We start from the raw sequence: 27,974 nt of genomic DNA on the forward strand, positions 1-27,974 counted from the left end.
AATCAATCAATTAATCAATCAATCTTTATTTATAGAGGGTAAAACACCCAATAGTTATACAACTTATAAACTTGTGGCCCTCTAATATATACAATAATTAAGAATCTATTAAAAACCTGTTGGTAAATAAAAGTCGAGAATACATGCAAGATTAGCTAAAAGGTAAATTCATATTACATTATAATATTAAAAATTAAAACTGTACAAGTTAAAAAAAAACTGTAAAATGAGGAATGTCTTTAATGCTAGACGCATAAAAATCAATCAAGCCCTTTTAAACACTGTGTACACTTTCCCTTTTTTTTTTCCCGGCCCTATCCCCCACTCGGGGGCAGGGAACTAAGCAACACTTTCCCTTTTCTTTAAAAAATTGGGAACGGAGTTCCAAAGTCTTGCTGCTCTCACGCGAAATGATCGCCCTTCCTTGGATTCCAGCTTCTGTACCCGTCTCAGAAATCGGTGGGTTGAAGGTAGTGTGATCATATATAGCTGACTTAAGACAGAAAAAGAAGTAAATAAGAATGGCAAACAAGAAAGTTATTCAAAGCAAATCTTCTCTTAATTAATTTCGATGTGCACAGATGCGTTCGAAAGTGACATAGGACAAGAAAAGAACTGGAATTGGACCGGACTGCGGACTTTTAGACCGGAACAAATCGAACAAATGCCTTAAGTTCGGTATACAGGAACGAAATTCTATTTCATGTTTATGGGTTAGTTTATCAGTTTAAATTTGATCAGAAATAAATGTGCACGAGCTTGTTCTAGATCAGAGCAAATTCAGTACAACTTACAAAAACGCTGCAAAAATACATGTTAATTACATATTGATGTAATCGATGAAGCTAACAGTGTTCAAATTTTGTTGTTAATATAGCGGAAAATGCGCTTACGTAGCAACACCAACATGTAGCTAGTTCACCGGCATGCCACTTAAACTGAGAAGAAGAAATATTTTAATTAAACATAACACGGTTAATACAAAATCCCCAACTTGCGGGAGGCAGACCAGTTGGCCATTTACAAACGTGACAGAGGAGTTGAACTAGGGTGTACCGAGAAACATGTCCAGCTTAGTGGTCAGAGCAGGACTTGAACCCTCATCCTCCGGATTTCAAGTCCGGCGCCCTAACCACTCGGCCGTGCTGCCTCCTCAGTTAAACGTTAATGAGGATTTTTTTCCATCTAAATACTTCTTACAAAATACAGCCAAGTAGCTTTTGAAGTGTCTTTAATTAATTACAGTTTACCATCTGCGTAACTACGATTTCCATGTCATAGGGTCACTAGACTAAGAAAAAAAAAACTTTGCTATAATTGGGTAAGATTAAAGGCTGAAACCTAAATATTTTAAAAGTTACAAAATATTACAATACCATACTACATCATTTTCCTCAGCTGGCTGTGGTCCTTGTGAAGGATCCACTTTCTTATCGACTTGATACGTAGCCTTGCTGCATGCAATTCCTTTCCACTGTCCTCTTACTTTTCTGTGAGCACCACCAAAGTCGAACACCAGCTCGTAAGGGATCTCCATCTCGGCTTCGTACACCATCCCTGTGGCAACGTAAGTGGAATGTGCGGGAACTGACAGCGGGAAGTCAACCGACTTGGTGGTACCAGTACTTGTAGACTCTTCAAAAGTGTGGCTGTGCGAGAAACTAAAAGAAAGCTCGAAGTTAACCTCGCCAAATCCGGAGAAGCCCGCCTTAAAACTCGAGTTGATGCCATAGCTGAAGCCGATAGTATGTGAAGTAGAATGGGTTTTTCCTTCAGTCATGGAGAAGCTAAACGTCATGGCTTGCTCTACATCATTGTTGTTCACCAGGTTTTTTTTAGATACTACTTTTGGCGTCCGCGACAGGATGTCGGCCTCGTCCAGGATGAAATTCATAGCGACCAGATTAATTTCTCCATATATGTTGTTGAAATACGAGTCCAAATTTGCTTGATCACGTTTTGCATCGTCATGGCGTCCAACGATGGTGTGTGTAGTGAGCAGTGCCGCGTTCCGGCCAAGTTCTAACAAATTAGTCGCTAACGTTTTGGATATTTCTCCTCTGTTGACGATGTCTTGGTACTTCGCTTGAAATTTTCTTTTGCAACTGACAGCATACGCTTTGTACTGGTTGCGCTTAGTAAGCCACCAAGACTTTTACTAATGGTTTTGTTTGTTACGTACGAAGCGACATCCTTAATCATCGACCTAATATCTTCGCATGACCTGTCCGATAATAAACCCTTGCATTTCTCTCTAAAGGAGTGGAAGTGGTTCTTCGCTTCAATCTTGTCGGCGTCTGCCTCTTCACGATCGCCGAGGTTTTTCCTAGAGCAGCTCCAGGCTGCCTTTTCAGCGTACTCTTTTAATTCCTCTGCGACATCGAGAGGAAGTATTTCGAGTGGCTCGACATCACTAAATGTCACATTATCTTCACGATCTATTTGCGGTCTCCGCAGCAGAATTTCAGCCACAGTGATTTCTCCATGTATCTTGTCGAAATGTAAATCCAACTTTTCTTTCTGGCGTTTTGCTTCTTCCTGGTGACCAAAGATTGTATTAGCAGCACACCAAGCAGCGCCCCAGCCCATATCTCTTACGTTTGCCGCCAAAGTTTCCGATATCTCTTTTTCCTTGACGACATTTTGGTAATGCTGTTCCAGTAACCTTTTGTTGATACTAGCGTCGTGCTTGTAACCTTTTCGACTTCCACGCCGCCAGCGGGTCTCGCTTTTCTTGGTGTTTGCCGCATGCCAACCGGCATACTCAAGCATCTTCTCGATTTGTAGGCTAGATTTGTCTGATAACCAGCCCTTGCATTTCTCATTGAAAGAGGCAATGTGACTGCGCGCTTCACTCAAGTCGGCATCTGCTTCTGTTATCTGTTTCCCTCGGCGTATTTTCGCGCAGTGTAAGCTGTGCTTTTCAGCGTACATTTTCAGTTCGTCTGCTACATCGGTTGGGAATATTTCCAGTGCGACATTAACGCTTGGGGTAGACATCATTAGGATTGGAAATACCTCAAGTTGACTTAGTGTTGACGCTTGCTTGTATGGAAGTAGCGTGAAGTTTGCGGCTTGGTTAAGTATTAACAATGAGCTTTTCAGTTTCATGCTCCGTTTCTATGCATTCTTAACATCCAATCCAGCTAACCGCTTTTGTTACATCGAAACACTTCAAACATAGCCTGAAGCCACTTTAGTATAAAGTTGTTAGTTCCTGTTTATGTGAACCTTTGTAAAGGCGGAAAAACCTACAAAAGGCAAGCTCTTTCTTCTTCATTGTGTGGTATGTTATGCTCTAATTTGTATTATGTAGCTGTCTACAGCCACCCGGTCTCCTCGACAAAAATCGGAGAGAAGGCGTCCGAGAGTTACCCGAGAGCCGTGATTTATAATCGTTTTCAAAGCCGAGGGATGTTTGGCTGCATGCAACGATCACGTGCAGAAAGTAATTTTCTATGTTGTCTCCGCGCGCCATGCAAATGACACTGAAATGGTTTGAATGCGTGAATAATTTAGGCAAGAAGCACGATCCTCTAGCCCCAACTTGCAGAGCCCCTCTCCGACTTTTCTTAAGGAGAGCGAGCTATATCCATGTTGTGATTTGGTGTAGTGTACTTTGCGAATGGACTGATATAGTCAACTTCGCTGAAAATGGTAGAAGTTTCTAAAGAATTGAGTACGGATAGTGTTTCTGCGGGAAAAGAATCAAAACACTTGTTTGCTTAACAATGCAGAACTTGCACGAAAACGAAGGAAACACCGAAATAGACTCCTGATTTTCAGGTTCTGGAACGTTTTGGGTTTGCCTGGAGGACTTAATGATCAATAACACTTTTTCTTAGAAGAGTTTTTTAATTAAAACTTTAAACGCAACACGACTGAGAATCATTACGAATAATTTACTTACCTGTTCCACCTACGGTGAAATAAAAAAAGGACGTCAGTTCTTTGTGCGTCTGTCCTGTTACTGATCATGAATTTCGTCATAACATTGTCAAAGTAGCTGTGGATCCGTAGATTACTTTGTCAATGTTATGACGAAATTTGTTGCCAATAACAGGGCAGACGCATTTGTTTTTTACAATAACAAATTGTCAATTTGTCCACTCTCGCTCGTTGATTTTTCGCATAATATTAGGGACTTTAAGATACGTTACGGCGAGGTGCTACTACGGCTACTTTGGCCGTGAGGGACTCGGCTGACAACGGTGTTTTACAGGCCAAACTCAAATATTAAGATTTTGCCGTACGGCAACGGTATGTGCAATCTCTACGTGTCTTTACAAAAATGACTACTTTCAAGGAAACCAGAGATTATTCTACTTTCATACGAATAATGACAATGATTTCCTTCTCCTGTATCCGTCTTACATCTCCCAGAACTCAGATTTGCCTTTTAGAACTTGATAGAACCGTCTGCAATTCCAACCACAAAACAAAATACAAACACTGATATAAAAAAGCTCGATTTCAACCCGGACAGGTTGTTCGTACAATGATTACCTGATAAGCCCGAAAACAGAAAACTTTCGATTATAATAAATACGTTTTGAACAGTAGTAAACAACTATTGCTCAGCTTAGTACATACGAAGTTTTCTTATCTACGGCTGTTCGGCCCGATACTAATTAAAAAATTATGACTGAATTGATCATCTCGCGGTAGGTGTTAAAATCGTTCAAATTTTCTGTACAAATGACGAAGAAACAATGATCTTAGAACTAATTTTTATGATTGAGAACTTTATCTTCAAACTAGGCTGTTCAAACGGTGAAAAAAGCGTTAAAATAAGAAGTAAACAGCAAGCTTATACTCACGTAGTGAAGAGTACATGAAACCAGGCACTTTCCCGTAGTAGAAAGCAAGGCTACGGCGGGAATGCCGTACTGGTACGCACGCCATGACGTCACCGGAAGCGATCTTCACTATCTGCCGCCGTACTACAGCTTAGCCGTACCATATCTTAAAGTCCCTATTATAGCGGAGCTCCAGCGACCCGAAAGGCCGCTAAGTGGAGTACCATAATATAGGAACAGAATCACATGCATGCATAGAAATAGAAACCCATGCAACTCTTCTTTCATGATCAACATGGCTAGCGGAATGGATCGAGGGCGCGTGCGCCCAAAGACGACGAACGATGACAAACGACGACGACGTCACGCAACACGGAGGCCATACTCCAGCTAATACCAAGTCATTCCGTCTTGGTTTACAGGGTACATCTTTGATATTAAACATCCATGTTATGGTCAATTGACACCTGTCAAAACAAGGTAGCCGTTGATCATTATCACGCGACCATATCGCGGGCTCAAGTTTAGAGCTCATCGAGGTCGTGTGTTTTTTAAAGTTGACCGCTAATCAAGTACTGGCTTTCGATTGAATCGCGGGCTCATGTCAGGATAATTTGTTGTAAGCAATGCTGAAGTGCTCGGAAGACGGTTAACGCTAACCCAGGATTAAAAATGAACCGAAGCAAACAAATTTTTTTTTTTTGTATACAAATGTTTTTCACTGCCTTTGGGTCAAGGGCTCCGGGTGTAGTTTGAGATTATTCAGACTCAAAACAGAAGGCCAAACAATATAAACAGAAAATCTCACCGCAAAGTTACAAAACATTCTCGCTTATCCTGTGTTAGCTTAATCGGGCTTTGAACAACCCGGCCCAGGAGTTACGCTTTTAGGCTTGGCTAAATCTACAATTCACGTGTCTGTCTGCATATTAACAATGATATTTAACCAACAAGCGCGCGAGAATTTCTGCAGTTATTGTAAAATGAATGTTCGCTGTTGCATAATCCCGTTTATACTAATTTATAATATAGATAGGTTCCTGCGCGCGCGTAATTGGTCAAAAACCCATGTTTTATCAGAGTATAAAATATAGAAAAAGCGTGTTTTATTGTTTTTGGCCACATTACCTCTATATCATAAAGCCAATGAAGAAGCCGAAGCCGTATATTACAATGTGATAAAACAATCCGGACATTCGAAAACACTCGAGAAATGTAGAAAACACTCGCCTGCGGCTCGTATTTTCTACACTTCCCTCGTGTTCTCAAATGTCCGTCGTGTTTTATCACAGTGTAATAAACGGTTTAGGCTTCTTTATTTGTTAAATATTTTTAGTACACCTTTTAATAACTACGCGCGCTGTGATCGGTAAATTTAGGGGCCGTATTCTAATGTACGGCTAGCTAAAATTTGAAGCCGTGCCCGGACTCGTAAAACCCACATACTGTAGAGAAGCAATACAGAAACACAGTGAAATAGAGTGCGAACAAACATCCCCAGAGTTGGCAATAGAACCCGGTCACGACAACGGAAATTCATAACATTTTAAAGTAAAATCTACAATTACTGTCGTATGCAACGATCACTCGCAGAGAGCAATTTCCTCTGTTGTCTCCGCGTTTAATGATACTGAAATGGTTTGAATACGTGGATTGATGTATGCAAGAAACACATTCGTCTAGCCCTAACACACAGACGCCACTCTGTTCCTGACGAGAGCGAGCTATATCCATGCTTTGGCTTGGTGTGGTGAACGTTATAAATGGACTGATACAGTCAAATTCACTGAAGATGATAGAATTGAGTACGGATAGTGACTTCGCGGAAAAAAAACAAAACACTTGTTTGCTTAACAATGCAGAACTTGCACGAAAATAAAGAAACCATTGGACTGGACTACTGACTTTCAGGCTGTGGAACGTTTCGGATTTGCCAGGAGGACTTAATGATCAATAATATTTTTCCATAGAAGAGTTTTTTTTTTATAAGAAAAATGTAACCGCAACAGGATCAATCAACCAATCTTTATTTCTACTCACTCTTGCTCAAAAAAAAAAAAAAAATTACAACAATAAAAATATTATTTAAAAGTAAAAATTTTAGCGAGCCACACATTAGCGAGGACAGAGAATCATCACGAATCACGTACTTACCTGTTCCACCTATGGTGAAATGAACATTCGCTGTTACGTAATCTTGTTTTATGACAATATTGTTTAGTATGTTCCTTAATTAATACCTACGAGCACTGTGATTGGTCTATTTAGGGGCCGTATTCTAATGTGTGGCTCGCTAAAATTTGAAGCAGTCCCCAATCCCGTCAAACACACGTAGAGATAAAATAGAGAAACAAAAACACTTTTCCCATAACACAAAGAGCCTGCTTGTATATGAGACGCGAACCAGGACAACTCAATTCGAAGGTAATTAAGCGCACTGCAGTTTTAAGACCTCTACAAAATCACTGAATTATTCCACAAAATACGCTTGTTTGCTTCTCTCAGAAATAAATCGGCGTGAGCAAATTAATTAACTGATGGGCTGAAGGCAATGTAAAAAAAATAGTTGATTTGCCAGGCAAAAACCATTGTCAAGAAAAGAAGTTGTTGAAAACAAACCACCCCTTAGTTTTGATGTTCATGTCAGCCTTTCAAAACGACATGAGATATAAGAAAAAAACTGGAATTGGACTGGACTCTGGATTGCTGGACTACTTACTAGAGCCAAAACAAATCAATCGACAAACTTCTATACACAGAAACTGAATCCCATTATAAGCTTATTGATTTATATTTGAACTGAAAAGATGCACACGACATTGTTCTCGGTGCGAATTTTACAACTTAGTGAAACTCACTTTGTATACATCAGTATTAATATAATCGAAGAAACTACGTCGAAAATAATGGCAATTAAAACGTAATGTTATGTTTTTACTATGTCACTGTAAAATACATCATATGATAGACAACCAAGTAGCTTTTTAACCTGGACTGTCGTTAATTACAGTTCACAAACTGCGTAAACATGCACCGAAGAATTGACAGCGGAAGTCTGCGCAAGTTTTAAGGATCGTGCGAACCAACGCTTAGGGACTACGATATACATGTCTTAAAGACACTAGACCAGCAAAACGAAACTTGTCCATGGCTAGGTAAGATTGAAAAGGCTGAAACCTAAATATTTTTGAAGGATTAACAAAGCAAGTGACCGCTACAAAATATTACAATACCATTTTGCATCATTTTCCTCAGCTGGCTGTGGTCCTGGTGAAGGATCCTCTTTCTCATCGACTTGATACGTAGCCCTGCTGCATGCAACTCCTTTCCACTGTCCTCTTACTTTTCTGTGAGCACCACCAAAGTTGAACACCAGCTCGTAAGGGATTTCCATCTCAGCTTCATACACCATCCCTTTGGCAACATAAGTGGAATGTGCGGGAACTTTCAGCGGGAATTCAACCGACTTGGTGGTACCAGTACTTGTAGACTGATCAAAAGTGTGGCTGTGCGAAAAATTAAATGAAAGCTCGAAGTTAAACTCGCCAAATCCGGAGAAGCCCGCCTTAAAACTCGAGTTGATGCCATAGCTGAAGCCGATAGTATGTGAAGTAGAATGGGTTGTTCCTTCAGTCATGGAGAAGCCAAACGTCATGGCTTGATCTACACCAGTGTTGTTTATCAGGTTTTTTTCAGATACTACTTTTGGCGTCTGCGACAGGATTTTGGCTTCGTCCATGAAGAAATTCATAGCAACCAGATTGACATCTCCTCTTATTTGGTTGAAATACGAGTCCAAATTTGCTTGATCACGCTTTGCATCGTTATGGCGTCCAACAATGGTGTGCGCAGCGAGCCGTGCCGCATTCCGGCCAAGTTCTCTCACATTTGTCGCAAAAGTTTCGGTTATTTCTCCTCCGTAAACGACTTCTTGGTACATCGCTTGAACTGCTATTTTGTCACTGGCAGCATCCGCTTTGTATTGGTTGCGCTTATTAAACCACCAACACCTTTTGCTCTTTGCTTTGTTTGCTGCGTACCAGCCGGCATTCCAAAGCATGGACCTGATATCTTCGCATGATCTGTCTGACAACAACCCCTTGCATCTCTCTTTGAAAGAGTCGTAGTGGTTCTTCGCTTCAATCTTGTCGGCATCTGCCTCTCCACGATCGCCGAGCCGCATCTTAGAACAGTGCCAGGCTGCCTTTTCAGCGTACCCTTTTAGTTCCTCTGCGACATCGAGAGGAAGGATTTCCAGTGGCTCGACATCACCAAATGTCGCATTATCTTCACTATCTATTTGTGGTCTCTGCGACAGAACTTCAGCCACAGTGATTTCTCCATGTATTTTGTCGAAATTTAAATCCAAGTTTTCTCTCTGGCGCTTTGCTTCTTCCTGGTGACCAAATATTGTATTGGCAGCATACCAAGCAGCGCCCCAGCCCATATCTCTTACGTTTGCCGCCAAAGTTTCCGATATCTCTTTTTCCTTGACAACATTTTGGTGATGCTCGTCCACTTCTCTTTTGTCGTTTCTAGCGTCGGACTCGTAACCTTTTCGACTTCCACGCCGCCAGCAAGTCTCGCTTTTCTTGGTGTTTGCCGCATGCCAACCGGCATACCCAAGCATCGTCTCGATTTCTAGGCAAGATTTGTCTGATAACCAGCACTTACATTTCTCTTTGAAAGAGGTAAGGTGCTTTCCTGCTTCACTCCCGTCGGCATCTGCTTCTATTCTTTTACCACGGCGTATTTTCGCGCAGTGTAAGCTGTGCTTTTCAGCGTACATTTTCAGTTCGATTGCTACATTAGTTGGGAATATTTCCAGTGCCACATGAACGCCTCGGGTAGACATCGTCAGGATTGGGAATACCTAAAGTTGACTTAGTGTGACGCTTGCTTGGACTGAAGTAAGTGAAATACAAATATATTTGCCACTCTGCGCCTAACATCCAATCCAGCTAACCGCTTTTGTTACATGGAAACACTTCAAACATAGCCTGAAGCCACTTTAGTATAAAGTTGTTAGTTCCTGTTTATGTGAACCTTTGTAAAGGCGGAAAAACCTACAAAAGGCAAGCTCTTTCTTCTTCATTGTATGGTATGTTATGCTCTAATTTGTATTATGCAGCTGTCTACAGCCACCCGGTCTCCTCGACAAAAATCGGAGAGAAGGCGTCCGAGTGTTACCCGAGAGCCGTGATTGATAATCGTTTTCAAAGCCGAGGGATGTTTGGCTGCATGCAACGATCACGTGCAGAAAGTAATTTTCTATGTTGTCTCCGCGCGCCATGCATGTTAATGACACTGAACTGGTTTGAATGCGTGAATAATTTATGCAAGAAGCACGACCCTCTAGCCCCAAACGCAGACGCCCCTCTCCGAGTTTTCTTATGGAGAGCGGGCTATATCCATGCTGTGACTTGGTGTAGTGTATGTACATTGTGAATGGACTGATATACGCTGAATGATCAATAATATTTTTTCCATAGAAGACTCTTTTTATAACAAAAATGTAACCGCTACAGGATCAATCAATCAATCTTTATTTCTACTCACTCTTGCTCAAAATAAAAAGTTACAACAATAAAAGTATTATTTAAAAGTAAACATTTTAGCGAGCCACACATTAGCGAGGACAGAGAATCATCACGAATCACTTACTTACCTGTTCCACCTATGGTGAAATGAACGTTCGCTGTTCCGTAATCTTGTTTTATGACAATATTGTTTAGTATGTTCCTTAATTAATAACTACGAACACTATGAATGGTTAATTTACGGGCCTTAGTCTAATGTGCAGCTCGCTAAAATTTGAAGCAGTCCCCGATCCCGTCAAAAACACTTAGAAATAAAATAGAGAAACAAAAAAACTTTTCCCATAACACAAAGAGCCTGCTTGTATATGAGACACGAACCAGGACAACTACTCAACTACTCAATTCGAAGGTAAGCGCGCTGCGGTTTCAAGACTATTCAACAAAATACGCTCAGTTTGCTTTTCTCAGAAATCGGCCATTTTTTTACGTGCGCAAATTATGTAACCGATGGGTGGAAGGCAATTCAATCAAAGTTGTTTTGCAAGGTCAAAACCAATGACAAGAAAGGAAGTTATTGAAAACAAACCACCCCTTTGTTTCGATGTTCACGGAAGCGTTTCAAAATTACACGGGATATAAAAAAAACTGGAATTGGACTGAACTCCTGATTGCTGGACTACTTACCAGAGCCAAAACAAATCAGCTGCCAAACTTCTATAGACAGGAGCGGAATTTTGTTTTAAGCTTATTAATTTATGTATGAACAGAAAAGAATGATACACACTAGTTTGTTCTCGGTAAAAAATTGATACGTTTAGATCATGTTATGCTATAATCGCGAAGGAACTCAGCGTCAAAAAATATAATGGCAATTAAAACGTAATGTAATGAGTTTTTCCTTCTTAATGTAATCTTTATAGTTGACACAGGCATAAACACGAACGAACTCCCAGCTGAAGTCGTCTTCACTCCGCCAACCCTTAACTACGGTTTCCATAGCAAGAAGAGACAAATAAAAAACTGTCAAAACTGGGCCATGACTTGGTAAGATCGAGGCGGCTAAAGCTAAGACAAAATTTTTCCGTAAGATTCATTGACTACGTGACAATTGCAAAACGTTTACGATATGGTACATTGATCATCATTACTTTTGGCTTTCTTCTACGTAGTCTCCATCCTTAGGGTAAGATTCAAAAGGCTTAAACCTAAATATTTTTAAAGATAACCAAATTACGTGATCGTCACATTATATTACAATAAGATGTTGAACCATTTTCCTCAATAGGCGAGGGAGTGGATGAAGGATCCGCTTTCTTATCGACTTGATACGTAGCCTTGCTGCATGCAATTCCTTTCCAGTGTCCTCTTACTTTTCTGTGAGCACCACCAAAGTCGAACACCAGCTCGTAAGGGATCTCCATTTCGGCTTCATACACCATCCCTGTGGCAACGTAAGTGGAATGTGCGGGAACTGACAGCGGGAATTCAACCGACTTGGTGGTACCAGTACTTGTAGACTGTTTAAAAGTATGGCTGTGAGAGAAACTAAAAGAAAGCCCGAAGTTGACCTCGCCAAATCCGGAGAAGCCCGCCTTGAAACTCGAGTTGATGCCATAGCTGAAGCCGATAGTATGTGAGGTAGAATGAGTTTTTCCTTCAGTCATGGAGAAGCTAAACGTCATGGCTTGCTCTACGTCACTGTTGTTCACCAGGCTTTTTTCAGATACTACTTTTGGCGTCTGCGACAGGATTTTGGCCTCGTCCATGAAGAAATTCGTAGCGATCAGATTGATTTCTCCACGTATTTTGCTAAAATACGAGTCCAAATTTGCCTGATCGCGCTTTGCATCGTCATGACGTCCAACGATGGTGTGTATAGCGAGACGTGTCGCATTCCGGCCAAGTTCTAACAAGTTTGTCGCTAACGTTTGGGATATTTCTCCTCTGTTGACGACGTCTTGGTACTTCGCCTGAAATTTTTTTTTGCAACTGACAGCATACGCTTTGTACTGGTTGCGCTTAGTAAACCACCAAGAGTTTTTACTCTTGGTTTTGTTTGCTGCGTACAAAGCGACATTCTTAATCATCGTCCTGATATCTTCGCATGACCTGTCTGACAACAATCCCTTGCATTTGTCTCTAAAGGAGTGGAAGCGGTCCTTCGCTTCAATCTTGTGGGCATCTGCCTCTCCGCGATCGGAGAGACGTTTTTTAGAACAGTGCCAGGCTGCCTTTTCAGCGTACTCTTTTAATTTCTCTGCGACATCGAGAGGAAGTATTTCGAGTGGCTCGACATCGCCAAATGTCGCATTATCATCATTATCTATTTGTGGTCTCTGCGACAGAATTTCAGCCACAGTGATTTCTCCATGTATCTTGTCGAAATGTAAATCCAAGTTTTCTTTCTGGCGCTTTGCTTCTTCCTGGTGACCAAAGATTGTATTGACAGCAAACCAAGCAGCAGCCCAGCCTATATCTCTTACGTTAGCCGCCAAAGTTTCCGATATCTCTTTTTCCTTGACAACATTTTGGTAATGCTGTTCCAGTATCCTTTTGTTGATACTAGCGTCGTTCTCGTAACCTTTTCGACTTCCACGCCGCCAGCAAGTCTCGCTTTTCTTGGTGTTTGCCGCATGCCAACCGGTATTTTCAAGCATCTTCTCGATTTCTAGGCAAGATTTGTCTGATAACCAGCCCTTGCATTTCTCTTTGAAAGAGGCAATGCGAGTGCGTGCTTCACTCATGTCGGCATCTGCTTCTGTAATCTGTTTCCCCTGGCGTATTTTGGCGCAGTGTAAGCTGTGCTTTTCAGCGTACATTTTCAGTTCGATTGTTACGTCGGTTGGGAATATTTCCAGTGCCACATGAACCCCTCGGGTAGACATCGTCAGGATTGGGAATACCTCAAGGGGACTTAGTGTTGACGCTTACTTGGACGGAAGTAAGAGATATTACGTATGCAAATATATTTGCCACTCTGCGCCTAGTTCGACGCTTGTAATGACAATGAACTCTTCAGTTAAATGTTCCATTTTATTCATTTTTAACTTCCTTTTCAGCTAACCGCTTTTGTTATAAACATAGCCTGAAGCCATTGGCATTACCGAACACCTCTAGCATAAAGTTGTTAGTGCTTGTCTGTATTAACTTTTGTAAAGGCGGAAAAACCTGACAAATTCAAGTTCTGTCTTAGTCTTCTCTTCTTCATTGCATCGTATATTAAGTTCTAATTTGCACTATGTAGCCTGTTTAATGCCAGCGGGTCGCATTCAAGAAAAAATGGATGGACTCGGCGTGTGAGGGTTACCAAGAGTCATGATTGATAAAAGGGCTCCTGCTGATAATCGTTTTCAAGGCCGAGTGATTTTCCCAGGAATTGGGGAAATCGACGTGATTGGTTCATCGATTGTGTGTGGTTCAATGAAGTAGTAACGGTTGTAAATCGAAAACAAGGTGCTTCGTGTTTTATAGGTCGCGCTCACAAATGTCTCTAAAGTTGGCTATAGATACCACAACGGAAATTTGTTTCACTTCGTGATTTAGAATTTTGAAGTTTAAAGGCCAGAAGTAATCAGCATAATTTATGCAGTACACGAGTATTAAACCCTAATACACAGACGCCCCTGTACGATTTTTCTTGAGAGCGAGCTATATCCATGCTGCGGCTTGGTGTGGTGTACATTATGAATGGACTGATATAGTCAAATTCACTGAAAATGGTAGAGGTTATCAAAAAATTGGGTATGGATTTTGTAACTTGAAAACAAACCATTGTTTGATTAATCATGCACAACTTTTCAACAAGGAAACTGAAATGAAGGGAACTGATAATTGGACTGGACTCCTGAATTTCAGGCTGTGCAACGTTTTGGGTTTGGCAGGAGGAGCTATTGATCAATGATACATTTCATAGAAGAGTTTATTATAAAGAACACTGAGAATCATTATTGAGAATCGTTCCGTGTCATTTACTTACCCGTTTCACTTATGATGAAATGAGCGTGTACTGCTATGTACGGATTTTGTTTCATAATTTATTTTATGCGAAGATAAACGCGGAAAAAGCACCTAAAAACGAAAAGGCGGGCTTTACAGTCAGGGGCATTTACACTGGGTTCATTTATTTCCGTAACGAGAACTAATACATTACGTAAGATGCTAAGACGCTAGGAGGCGCGGCGGTGGCCTCATGGTTAGTGCATCTCACAGTGCCTCTCTCCACCCAGGTATATAAATGGATACCGGTGTATGTAATGCCGGGGGGTAACCCTGCGATGGACCAGCATACCATCCAGGTGGGGGGTGAGGGGGGGGGGTGGGGGTCTAGAAATACTCCTAGTCGCTTCATGCTACTGAAACCGGAATAAGCTCCGGCCTGATGAGCCGCTTGGTTGGTTTACAGACTTTACCTTACCTTTTACCTTAAGATACTAAACAAAGGCGAGGAGAGTCTGAATTCGCCATGCCAATAAATCGAACCGGGAAGAGAAAACGACAATTATGTACATTATTTTGGACAATATATCCCTAGTCAATGAGTCAAAAACGTTTTCTATGGTTGTTTCTCTTACTTACAATGAATGCCTTTTTCACTAGCAAAAATGTAATTACAACTCATCTCAAGCAATTTTGGAAATGAACAACTACCTACCGACGATTTTTCACATCTTCAAGACGGCAAGAAGGTTTCTCTTGCCAAACAGAAGATAGTGGACTTAAATAAAGAAAATTTGTAAATTCAGACCATTCTTATAAATAGGTCAGGCTTTAAAAGTCTCAGAAGCAACATATCAACTCGCACAATTGTGAAAGAACCCAGGCAGTTTTAAAGAATATACCAAGTCTACTAATGCAGTATAGTGTTAAGAATTCCTAAGGAATGATCCCCGTTACGTTTGAATTCGAAGCAAACCGTTTATTGCACACGACACGCATGCGCCGCTTGTTTCGAGCATTCTGTTATTTTCGGTTCAATCCTCCGTAGGAAAAAAGATGGCGACTGGTACATTTACCCATAATTCTTAGAGCAGGAAAAAGCTAACAATCCTCATAAAAACGAACAGAAACGTTAGAAAATCTTTCAATCTGGTATACACGATGTTGTTGGTACGCATACAGGGACAAATATTGGAAAAATATAGCTTTCCTTGTGCGTAATGGGATGTGTTAGGTTCGCATCATGCGCATGGTATTGTGGTAGAATGTACAGCCACAGCTCGCCGTGCCAAACGTACACTCAGTTTCCTGTATTTTCAAACAATAACTAAGTTCTTTGCGCCACAGCACAAAGAGCGGCTTCTGTCAAGAAGTCAAGAAGTCTTAAAATTACGTACGCTGGTTATCCGCTCAGGTATTCACAAAAATACGGAGATAACATTATGTTCACACGTCCTTTACCTTCCAAATTCTACGATTTGAGAGACTTCCTTTCCCAGAAAGTTATATTATTGTCTTTTTCGTATTCCTTAGCCGAGATTTAAAAATTTTACAAGTTTTCTAACCCTTTGCGTAATTCCAAAATCGATAAACGTTAATATTATCTAGCAATTACAGTTTGTATAACATCTTGTTTGTATGCATCCCAGTTAATTCTCTCTTGAAGATTTCTCTGCAGCGTCTCTCTGGACGGGTGAGACTGTAAATGGCTCTGAGTTATGTGACTGGCAAGATGAACCAAATCCTTTTCTGTGATTAGCTACATACGTGGGCAATATGGCACCATCTTTCCTCACTGGAAAATTTGACCCATTTACAGACTTTATGAAATGCCGGTAGATCCTGAATTTACAGACTTTGTCACTTATCCTGCGTAAAAAGAAAATGTCTGTAAATTTATTTTACAAAGATTTTGTTTAGGTTTTAGTTCTGTTCATTTCAAAATGTTTGTAAAACTTTTGTAAATTGTACCAGCTGGAATAAGAGGAAAGAACTCATAATTTACAGAAGTAATAAAATCTTCTAAGAATGTTTGTAAATTTACCACTTACAAAGATTTTACGCATGTAACCTTATCATGTAAAATCTCTGTAAATTGACATAATCGGGGCAACATAAAATCTCTGCAAAATCTCTGTAAATAGACATACTCGGGGTACCACAAAATCTCTGTAAATTGACATACTCAGGGCACCATAAAATCTCTGTAAATTGACATACTCAGGGCACCATAAAATCTCTGTAGATTGACATACTCGGGGCACCATTAAATCTCTGTAGATTGACATAATCGAGGCACCATAAAATCTCTGTAAATTGGCATGTACTCGGGGCGTCAAAAAGAAAGCATAAATTGGCTCAGGGACTATGTGAATTCCCCTCGTCAGTTAAAATTCCGAAGCCAGGTATCATCAATTAAGCACAAAACTGGGCGAACCAAACTCTGGTCAGATGTTCAGTTAGCTCGGGCGCATCGCAAAGAACGGTGAGTGAAGAAATAGGGGAGAAGCGTGGCGAGAGAAAGCGGAAGAACGCCTGTGGGCAAACTTAACCAAAGGTCCTTCCGCCCACTTATAGACCGCCTACAGGGGCCCGTAACATGACCGATGGCGGCTTGTGGTTTTCAGTTGTCAGCAGATGTGTTGAGAAATAATTCTCGCCAAAACGACAAACGAACGCTAGATCGCCGACTGGAGATACTCCTTCCGCGAAGCGAGCTGAAATCTCCTCAGGAGGTCGACAGGTATCGATCTGCAAATCAAGGTGTTCTTTCTCGAAGTGAAGCTACGGCAGTCTCCGAAGAAAAATCGGGCGAAGATAAATGATAAATATGATATCCGTGAATAGAAGCAACATATTGTACTTGCGAACAGTTCTAATCAAACAGCCGGGCCCTAATAACACAACATAAAGTGCCCTTCATGAACGCGTTTGAAACAAAGAAAGTCGAGAGACCGAGAAGAGAACGGTAAATGTACAAATGTCACGAACCGTATTAGTCGTGTAGGCCCGTCAACCCCATTTTACACTGGCCGCCATATCGGAACCGAACCGAACCGAACCGAATCGTTTCACCCCAACTCAAATTCGTGTCGCCCCCCAAAAAGTCGATTGGCCCCGACCAAACGTTAGTTCGCCGGAAGTTTTTTTCGTACAATTTAGAAAGCAATAAATGGTCGCAGTCATAAAGAATCAATTATTCTGTTGCTATGGGAGTACAACAACACTTCAACGTGCGTAATCCAACAAATATATTTAGACTCAATGGCTCTTTAACCACGCAAATCTTCAATAAAATGGTTTAAAAGGCGTTTCTTATACCCTACAGGTAAAAGTCGTGGAAGGTTTATGAAGTTTTCAAATACAATCGGCCATCGATCGATCAACGGACTTTGTTTCTACACCGTAGTGAAACAAATGTATTTTCTCTGGTTAGTATGATTCGCACGAATTGAAAGCCTATCTCAATTTGTTCAGCAATTTCCTAAAATTTGCGAGCATCCGGCTAGTACGTAGCGATTACACTGAGAGGTGGAAGGAAGTGCGGGCTCATTTTCGGAACAGCGGCTAATGTAGCAGCTTTGGCCGAGGGGGTTTGGATACTCAAGTTCGTTTTGTGGTGCTCGTTTTAACGATCTGAGATTACTAGTACAAGTTTCACGCACAGAAGTTACACTTCTATTGAACCAAGTCAAAGCTCGCTTCTTTTATGGGTAGGAGTAGCCTTAAAAGGAATCTTCTTACTACGATCTCAAATCTGTACGGCTTTTTCTGCCCAGATCTCGAGTTTCGTAGAGTGAACAGAGTGAAATCATCCACCATTTTTGAATCTTGCCTTGCCATTTCGCAACGGCGTATATAGTATCCTTGCTGCTTCTGGACTACTGAGGTACGTTTATAATGTAGAATATCTTTGTTGGTAAGTCTGAAGTAGAAGCTCATTAGGTGTACATTTATATGGGGGTTTTACGATGGTTTACGTTATATTATGTAAGCTTACCTGTAGCAGTGCAGAGTTATTTGCTCAACCGCCCCCAACTATTCTTACTGTGAAAGTTATATATTCCCTCTAAAGATGGATAAGGAAGACGACCAATTTTTTAAGTTTAAAAGACATGTTTCGACAGAACTTCTGTCATCTTCAGTTGAATGAATGATTACAAAGCAAGTTGAATAATAAGTAGACAAAAATGCTAATTAAGACAAATAGTAACAACAGAACGTGAAAAGGTGTAAATTAAAAAGATAATTTTAGATTTACATGGTGTAATTGCTGATTGAGGCAAGGTAGTTCTTTTTGAATATGGATAGCCTCCTTTATCTTGAGTTGAAAGCTGGTAGTGGCGTGATCTAAAATATGAAAGCAGTCTATTGAACACAATGAGCGACAGCGTTCAGAATTCTGAAGATGTTTGAAAATGTGAGAGGCACTATCAACGGCTAAGTACTCACGTACATTTAATAATGAAGATTATACCATTTCACCTGTTGTACATAGTTGACCTCTGCTCAAATGTGGCCGATCATGGATATGGCTTTAAGACATCTTAAATTTTTAATAAAACAATCACAGTCACTTCATAGACGTGGACATTAAAATTCAGTCAATGGCCTCGGTAATTACATGTATTGTTAACATTTGCCAATTGCTGTGGCCCATTAATAGAAATCAATATTGGCCAGACTTGTTTGAAATGACCTCATTTCCAGTCAAATAATAGTAATATTAAATAAAAATTGTTTAAAAATTGACTATCTACCCTTGTTATGCACCGCCCCGAAAATAACAGCAAAAAATATATTGATTATTGCTAGTGAGGAATAAGTGGTGTACTCCTAAATGAATACAGTGAATACTGTATGTTTTCTTGAAATATGCCACCTCAACTTCTGTACTACACTTTCTGCCTGTCAGATAGTAACAAATTATTCATAGGCAGGACCCATATCAACATGTCTGTAAGACTACGAGTAGTCCCTCTTTCGCTTAGTCCGTCGTGCGTGACGCGAAAGAAAACCGCGAGAAAAAAATGGCCGCGCAAAATCCTGGAGGCGAGGAGCACGCGAAAGGAGGGACTACCGCCTAAGCCCAAGAGTTTGAATTATGTGTTGCTCTCACAACGCAAAAATATGATTGGCTTATGTTAGGAGCGTTGACAACGTGTTGTCAACATTCGAGATACCTGTGACGTCTTGCAGGAATGTTTTGGAACCGGAGCAAATCGAAGCGTTGGAATCGCGCTTCACAAGCCGTGATGTTCTTGTGAATCTGCCAACAGGCGCTTTGGAAAGATTTAAATTTATCCAGTGTTTTGTTTGGCAAAGCTTTCTGCCTCCACCCCGACTGCAAGCGTTTGTTAGTGATTTCGCCGCTCAACAGCATTGTCTAATTCAGCGAATATTAATTCACTGAGCTTGGCTTTTTCTGCCGTCCATTTGAAAGATTGAACCGGACTCTCACTTGACACCGGACATTCACCTGAAATTTTCCGCTGCTATTGGCAAACATTTCACCGCAGTTGGATGATCTCCTATGTATAATGTATAATGTAAATTTTCGGTTGAAACTCTGTTGAAATTTTCGCAATAACTTTTAGACGCAGCGAAAATCGTTACAAGAGGCCTCATTCACCATCTTCTTTTTAAAACTTCTTTGACAGTTTCGCTGAACGAACACTGAACGAAGATATACTTCTCACGGCATATGTTTTTGCCTGGCTACTTGAAGAGTAGAGTAGAGCAATTTTATTCAGATCTCCTGGGGCTACTGATAACAGGCGATAATAAGAGGACGTCAAGATGAGGAATCCTACACCGAAAAAATCACTCGGCCGTGAAAGGGCAAACTCTTGGGCTTAGGCGGTAGTCCCTCCTTTCGCGTGCTCCTAGCCTCCAGGATTTCGCGCGGCCATTTTTTTCTCGCGAATTTCTTTCGCGTCACACACGACGGACTAAGCGAAAGAGGGACTACTCATAGTCTACATGTCTGTTTATCCCTGATATTTTGACGATGCTGTTTCTCATTTGCATTGTGTGCAGTAATTAAAGCAAGATTGAGTAGGGATTTTAATTTTTTTTTCCTCTATTAAGCGGTCAACCCCCTTTAAGCAGAAACTATCTATTTCCCAGAGGTTGACTGTTTAATAGGGGTCGAAATGTAGTTGCTGTGCGTCTGTTCAGTAATCGATCACACCAAAATGTGGTGAGAACAAAAAAGTGACACACAATGTGATAGCCGCATGTGTCACTGATGTTCTTACCACATTTTGTCATGTCTTGTGTGATCAGTTACTGAACAGATGCACAGCAACGTGGAAAGTATCTGTTTTATATAACAAAGAAACCAAAAAAAAAAGGGTAATGGTGTCATCTATCTAGGTCTATCCTTACTAATTGATCATAAATAAGAATCAACTGGAATTTGAGAATAATTGGAAAGATGATCTGTGAGGTCACTTATTTTTTGTATCCCTCAGCCAAACCAATATAATGGTATTGCAGCTGTCAATTAAAATGTACATTGCTCCTTGATATTCATATGCAAGATATTCAGCAATTACCTAGTAGACAACTATTGTAAATATAGCACTATAAATATACATTTGGTCTTCCAAACTGATTTATCATTATTATTATTATTATTATTATTATTTAGAAAATAATGGATTGTTAGATTGGCCATCTGCACTGTTAAGCAGTTTGACAGTACATGCACTTGTTGTTGTGATTTACATGCATCTTGTTTTGTTAGGAATGTTGGGCATTTATGTAGTAGTAGTAACATTGCTTTCTCTCTTTCTTTCTTTCTTTCACATGTAGAATAGAAAGAATAACGTTACAAGAAATGTGGAAATACTATCAAGCTTCAGTAGACTATTCCATTGTTATAAATGTATATTATATTTAAATGTATGTGTGTATAGTACTGCCAAGATTAACCAATTTTATTTGATAGCACTACATAACTATTACATTAAGAGCTGGAGGTTTCTATGAGGTGAGGGTTGATTCGGCCTTCGGCCTCATCACCTATCACCTCATAGAAATCGAGAGCGAATAATCCAATTGTTTTAGTAGGATTCTAACTGAAATTTGCTTCAAATAACAATTCCGAAACTGTCTGGTCTTATATTAAACTTCATGCTTTAGAGAATTTGTGTGGACTGAATTGTCAATTTGACATTTTCAATTGTGGGCACATGCTTATCAGTTTCTTTCAAAAAATTTGAGTTCTTTTTAATTCAAGAAACTGTGAATGTCCTTCTTCAGCCTTCTCAGGAATTTAATTATCCATTTGTTCCCAAATGCTCTTTCAAAACTTTGGAGAAACAAGAAAACGTTGAAATTTTATCAACCACACTAAGCCACTGAACACTTATGGCTGATAGGGTGCAATGGCTCAGCCAATCAGATTACAGCATTTACATTAGTATACTAGTAGAATTCTACTAAATGTGAATAATTAGGTAGAAATCATTTAATGAATGTTTGTTGGTTAAGCATTAAGAAAGCTCTTTTTGAGTCACTCAGATGACACAAATATTCAGCCAAATTAATTTTTTACATGTTAACTGATTGTGTGCTCTGTACATATGTACAATCTGGAAACATTTTCAATTTATATTAGACCCTCCTAAATATGGAGAGCATAGGGCCAGAGCTGAGTGTCTATATTATGGAGGTGGCCATAATTATTATAGAGGTACAAATTATGATAATTCTGGTTTTTCTGGGACCAAATAAGCTGTCCTTATTGTTAGGTGTCCTTAGTGAGAGGTTAAAGTGTACTTTACAGTTATGCAAACATTTTTTGCATAACTGTAACTGTTTCTGACCTACGGGTACATCTGATCTAGTTACAACCACTACTTTGACCCCCTTTTAAATTGGATCCTCACCCTCACTGCAGTTAAAAGCTCTGATATGCATCTTCTCCCCTAGCAACCATGACCACCTCTGGGAAGTACTGGCTGATCTAATTGTTTATAAATTTTTTTAAAGCTCTTTCAAGCAGCCATTAAAGGAGTGTGCAGTATTTAATTTTCATCATCCAAACAAGAGATTTGCAGTTTCCAATCTGAAACTTGTACATGTAGCTACCTTACCTGTTAATCCAAAAATCTCTGCCATGTATCAAAGGCAATTATTTTTAGAATATATACAACTGCTGAGAATACTTCATATGAACACTTACATGCCTCAGACTAACTGAATGCTAAAAGCTCACATGAGAGAGTGACCATTTACATGTACATAAAAGTTCACATAAAAGACCAGGTTACATTGTGTCAATACCTGGTTGTTTATAAGAGCTCTGTTTTGAATTCTTGAGACGGCTGCCGGGAGAGCTTTGACTGTATTATTGATTGCTGATATTGCAGATTGAATTTTTCTTATTGCTATGATACATGTATCTTTAGACAAGTGTTTTAAATCAGCTATTATTAATAATGTAGTATTAACAATAGTAGTATTAGTAATGGTTTTGTACAGTAGTGTAAAAAAAATGAACATCAAGGTGGACGTATTAGTTTCATATATTTCATTGATGGGAAGATATTACTAAATTACACTGCTGTTAATTGTCTTAGGAATATCTCAGCAAACAAAAATTTTCTGTTGGTTCAAAAGGTCTTGCCACCAGTTTGATCCAGTTTGTTTGAGTATGTATCTTTCTCAAGGTCCTTTCTTTTTTGTCATAATTTTGATATGCGCAGCGTAAATCTCAATTGTTAGTTACATAACTTTGAACTTCAGAATTTATTCGTTATTGAAAGGCACAGAGGTTGTTATATTTTGTGTGTACCTGTCGCAATCCTTAGTTTGCTTTTTACAAAACTCTCCTCGTAATAAGTTTAATAAGATAATGTTCTCAATACCTTCCTGTTGATTTTACAGACATTATGTGTACTTTTGTTTGACCTGCTGTGCAGTTTATTTGTGTACATTATACTAAGATTTTATGCAATGTCCAGTTCACTTGTTACGTGGAGTTTATTGAGATTATGTCATGGCTTTTGCACCATTTCCTTTTGTACAGGCTGATTTTACAGAGAAAATGTGGACATTTTGCAGAGATTTATACCAATAAAATGCTTACATTTTACAGACGTGTACTTTTGTGTGACATTATGTGTGGTTTATTTGTGTAGATTTTACTGACACTTTATTTTAGCTTAGATCCTGCAGACATAATATGAGACTTTATGCTTTCCATTTTACAGAGATTTTTTCTTCTGCCCTTTTTACAGAGAAAATGTGGAGATTTTACAGAGATTTCTTTATATGCTATAAAACATCTAAATTTTACACAAAATTTACAAGAAAAATAGCAACATTTCGCGGACATTTTAAGCGATCTGAAAGCGAAACACGTACTGATATTTACAGACTTTTTTATAGAGATTACAAAGCAAATTTTCAGAGATTGTAATTTACAAAGGAAATGTGGACATTTTACGGAGATTTAACGAACTTTCTTGAAGTCTGTAAATGGTTCAAATTTTCCAGTGCCAACTTGGGATTACGCACAAGAAAAAATTTTCTTGAAACCAACATACTAAACCTTAAGTGACCGAGCTTGTTCAGTCAAGATGGCTGAATATTGGATTCATTCGTTTCTTGTTTCTTTCTTCTTATAAACCTTGTCTCTATTTAGTTTTTATTAACTGAGCTCGGTTAACAGGATGTTTATTATATGGCCAAACAAGAAATCAAAGGAACAAAAAAAAATAATTTTATTTGTTTCCTTGCCCGGGGTCAAGCATTTAGCTGGCTTTCCTGTGTCATTGGTCAAACGGAACAAAAATAACTGTTCAAAGCCCACATTTGGACAAAATTCGTCAATGAATGAAAACAAAATAACCGTTCTTTTCATACAGGTTCAATGAAAATGCTTGTGGTTAAAACAACAATTTATGAAAAGTGACCAAAAGGGCAACTGCAATGTAAGTTGTGTCTGTGCCTCGATGGCTCAGGGATCAGTTCTCATTCAGCCTTGTGGTTTTCGACTGATCATCACAGAAAACGTTGATATTGAATGTGCAGCTTCGAACCACAGATCATCCAAGCGTAATATAAGAGTTTGTATGGGGTCTTCTGCCCCGCCCCTATTGCTAGACAAATGACTAGGCCTATCTTAATCCCAGTCCTCTCGGCTGAAAGGGGTTTTGTGAGGTGGTGCCCATACTCTCGCCCGTTAGGAACTGGAAATCTCGTATGAAAGACCCAGATAAACAAAACTTTTCACGGTTTCTGACGCCAAATTGTTTCAATCAATCAATCAATCACTCACTCACTCACTCACTCAATCAATCAATCAATCAATCAATCAATCAATTAATCAATCAATCAATCAATCAATCATACAATCAATCAATCAATCAATCAGTTAAACAATCAATCAATCAATCAATATTTATTTATAGAGGGTAAAACACCTAATAGTTATACTACTAATAAACTTGTGGCCCTCTAAAATATACAATAATTAAAAATCTATTAAGGACCTATTGGTAAATAAAAGTCGAGAATGTATGCAAGATTAGCTAAAAGGTAAATTCATATTACATTATAATATTAAAAATTAAAACCGTACAAATTAAAAAAACTGTAAAATGATGAATGTCTTTAATACTAGACGTATAAAAATCAATCAAGCCCTTTTAAAAACTATGTACACTTTCCCTTTTCTTTAAAAAATATGGAACGGAGTTGCAAAGTCTTGCTGCTCTCACGCGAAATGATCGCCCTCCCTAGGATTTCCGCTTGTGTACCCCGGCGTCTCAGAAATCGGTGGGTTGAAGGCAATATGATCATATATAGCTGACTCAGGACAGAAAAAGAACCAAATAAGACTTACAAACAAGAAAGTTATTCAAGACAAACCTTCTCTTAATTTCGATGTGCACAAATGCGTTTCAAAGCTGACATAAGATAAGAAAAGGACTGGAATTGGACTGGAATTGGACTGGAATTGGACTGGAATTGGACTGGAATTGGACTGGAATTGGACTGGAATTGGACTGGAATTGGACTGGACTGCGGACTTCTAGATCAGAACAAATCAAACAAATGGCTTAAGTTCTGTACACAGGAACGAAATTCTGTTTCAGGTTTATGGGTTATTTTATTAGTTTAAATTTGATCAGAAAAAAATTTACTCGAGCTTGTTCTACTTCACAGCAAATTCAGTACAACTAACTTACTAAAACGCTGCAAAAATGTGACATGTTGATACATATTGATATAATCGACGAAGCTAAAAGTGTTATGGTGGAAAATGCGCTTACGTAGCAACACCTGCATGTAGCTAAATCGGAGGCATGCCACTTAAACTGAAAGAAAGAAATATTTCAAATAAACATAATACGCTTAATAAAAATCCCAACTTGTGGGAGGCAGACCAGTTGGCTTTTTACAAGCATGACCAAGGAGTTGAACTAGGGTGTACAGAGAAACATCACCAGGTTAGTGGTCAGAGCAGGACTTGAACCCTAAACCTCCGGATTTCAAGGGTCTTCAAGACCGGCACCCTAACCACTCGGCCATGCTGCCTCCTCAGTCAAACGTTGATGAAGATTTTTTTACATCTAAATGCTTCCCATAAAATACAGCCAAGTAGCTTTAGAACCGTCTTTAATCAATTACAGCTCATCATCTGCGTAACTACGATTTTCATGTTATAAGGGACACTAAACTAAGAAAAAAAACCTTGCTATGACTGAGTAAGATTAAAAAGGCTTAAACCTAAATATTTTAAAAGTTATAAAATATTACAATACCATTCTACATCATTTTCCTCAGCTGGCCGTGGTCCTGGTAAACGATCGACTTGATACTCTGCCTTGCTGCATGCAATTCCTTTCCAGTGTCCTCTTAGTTTTCTGTGTGCACCACCAAAGTCGAACACCAGCTCGTAAGGGATTTCCATTTCGGCTTCAGACACCATCCCGGTAGCAACGTAAGTGGAATGTGCGGGAACTGACAGCGGGAATTCAACCGACTTGGTGGTACCAGTCCTTGTAGACTGTTCAAAAGTATGGCTGTGCGAGAAACTAAAAGAAAGCTCGAAGTTCACCTCGCCAAATCCGGAGAAGCCCGCCTTAAAACTCGAGTTGATGCCATATCTGAAGCCGATAGTATGTGAAGTAGAATGGGTTTTTCCTTCAGTCATGGAGAAGCTAAACGTCATGGCTTGATCTACATCACTGTTGTTCACCAGGTTTCTTTTAGATACTACTTTTGGCGTCTGCGACAAGATTTTGGCCTCGTCCAGGATGAAATTCATAGCGACTAGGTTAATTTCTCCATGTATTTTGTTGAAATACCAGGCCAAATTTGCTTGATCGCGCTTTGCATCGTCATGGCGTCCAACGATGGTGTGTGTAGCGAGCAGTGCTGCGTTCCGGCCAAGTTCTAACAAGTATGTAGCTAACGTTTGAGATATTTCTCCTCTGTTGACGATGTCTTGGTTCTTCGCATGAAATTTTCCCTCGCAACTGACAGCATACGCTTTGTACTGGTTGCGCTTAGTAATCCACCAACGCTTTTTACTAATGGTTTTGTTTGTTACGTACGAAGCGACATTCTTAATCATTGACCTGATATCTTCGCATGACCTGTCTGATAACAACCCGTTGCATTTCTTTCTAAAGGAGTGGAAGTGGTCCGTCGCTTCAATTTTGTGGGCATCTGCCTCTCCACGACCGCCGAAGCATCTTTTAGAACAGCTCCAGGCTGCCTTTTCAGCGTACTGTTTTAATTCCTCCGCGACATCCTGAGGAAGTATTTCGAGTGGCTCGATATCGCCAAATGTAGCATTATCATCATTATCTATTTGTGGTCTCTGCGAGAGAATTTCAGCCACATGGATTTCTCCGTGTATCTTGTCGAAATGTAAATCCAACTTTTCTTTCTGGCGTTTTGCTTCTTCCTGGTGACCAAAGATTGTATTGACAGCAAACCAAGCAGCAGCCCAGCCCATATCTCTTACGTTTGCCGCCAAAGTTTCCGATATCTCTTTTTCCTTGACGACATTTTGGTAATGCTGTTCTAGTAACCTTTTGTTGATACTAGCGTCGTTCTCGTAACCTTTTCGACTTCCACGTCGCCAGCAAGTGTCGCTTTTCTTGGTGTCTGCCGCATGCCAACCGGCATACTCAAGCATTTTCTCGATTTGTAGGCAAGATTTGTCTGATAACCAGCCCTTGCATTTCTCTTTGAAAAAGGCAATGCGAGTGCGTGCTTCACTTAAGTCGGCATCTGCTTCTGTTATCTGTTTCCCTCGGCGTATTTTCGCGCAGTGTAAGCTATGCTTTTCAGCGTACATTTTCAGTTCGACTGCTACATTGGTTGGGATTACTTTTAGTACCACATCAACGCTTGGGGTAGTCATCATTAGGATCGGGAATATCTCAAGTTGACTTAGTGTTGACACTTGCTCGGATGGAAGTAAGTGATATTACGTATGCAAATATATTTGCCATTGTGCATCTAGTTTGACGGGTGGTTTTGTAATGACAATGAGCTCTTCAGTTAAATTCTCCATTCTAATTATTTTTAACTTCCTTTTCAGCTGACCGCTTTTGTTATAAACATAGCCTGAAGCCATTTGCATTACCGAACACTTCTAGCATAAAGTTGTTAGTGCCTGTTTGTATTAACTTTTGTTAGGGAAGGTACGTGTTTTATTGCGGGG

The 27,974-nt window shown here is 39.8% G+C and overlaps 2 protein-coding genes, 1 long non-coding RNA gene and 1 pseudogene across 5 annotated transcripts; 1 reads left to right on the forward strand and 3 right to left on the reverse strand.

Moving 5' to 3' along the window:
• Positions 1 to 6: 6 nt before the first annotated feature.
• LOC149103988 (uncharacterized) lies at positions 7 to 25,226 on the reverse strand (annotated as a pseudogene). The gene is made up of 2 exons (XR_016202143.1): positions 25,163 to 25,226; positions 7 to 5,266 (listed from the first exon to the last, which is right to left on the reverse strand). The product of XR_016202143.1 is annotated as an uncharacterized LOC149103988 (transcript).
• Positions 6,048 to 11,579, reverse strand: LOC149103989 (uncharacterized). Its single transcript, XM_089274010.1, has one exon. It carries the CDS (start codon positions 9,652 to 9,654, stop codon positions 8,014 to 8,016), a length of 1,641 nt encoding a protein of 546 aa, XP_089130136.1. The 5' UTR covers positions 9,655 to 11,579; the 3' UTR covers positions 6,048 to 8,013.
• LOC149103990 (uncharacterized) lies at positions 17,898 to 23,386 on the forward strand. The gene is made up of 2 exons (XR_016202144.1): positions 17,898 to 18,164; positions 21,095 to 23,386. It is a non-coding gene; the product is annotated as an uncharacterized LOC149103990 (long non-coding RNA).
• On the reverse strand, positions 24,666 to 27,966 carry LOC110057699 (uncharacterized). 2 transcript variants are annotated; one of them, XM_020764287.2, is made up of 2 exons: positions 26,059 to 27,966; positions 24,666 to 25,325 (listed from the first exon to the last, which is right to left on the reverse strand). In XM_020764287.2, coding segments are annotated over exons 1-2 (1,617 nt in total). In that variant the 5' UTR covers positions 27,675 to 27,966; the 3' UTR covers positions 24,666 to 25,324. The 2 variants fall into 2 exon arrangements, with proteins under 2 accessions (XP_020619946.2, XP_089130137.1); XM_089274011.1 differs by having other exon boundaries at positions 24,666 to 27,966.
• Between the last annotated feature and the right edge of the window lie 8 nt (positions 27,967 to 27,974).

The sequence above is a fragment of the Orbicella faveolata genome, unplaced genomic scaffold (assembly GCF_042242905.1).
Source record: "Orbicella faveolata isolate gen_17 unplaced genomic scaffold, um_ofav_v1 contig_35, whole genome shotgun sequence".
Classification (NCBI taxonomy): Eukaryota; Metazoa; Cnidaria; class Anthozoa; order Scleractinia; family Merulinidae; genus Orbicella; species Orbicella faveolata.

Coding starts and splice junctions, on each gene's coding strand:
- LOC149103989 (XM_089274010.1), bottom strand. CDS start 9,654: ATGTCTACCCGAGGCGTTCATGTGGCACTGGAAATATTCCCAACTAAT.
- LOC110057699 (XM_089274011.1), bottom strand. CDS start 27,674: ATGATGACTACCCCAAGCGTTGATGTGGTACTAAAAGTAATCCCAACC.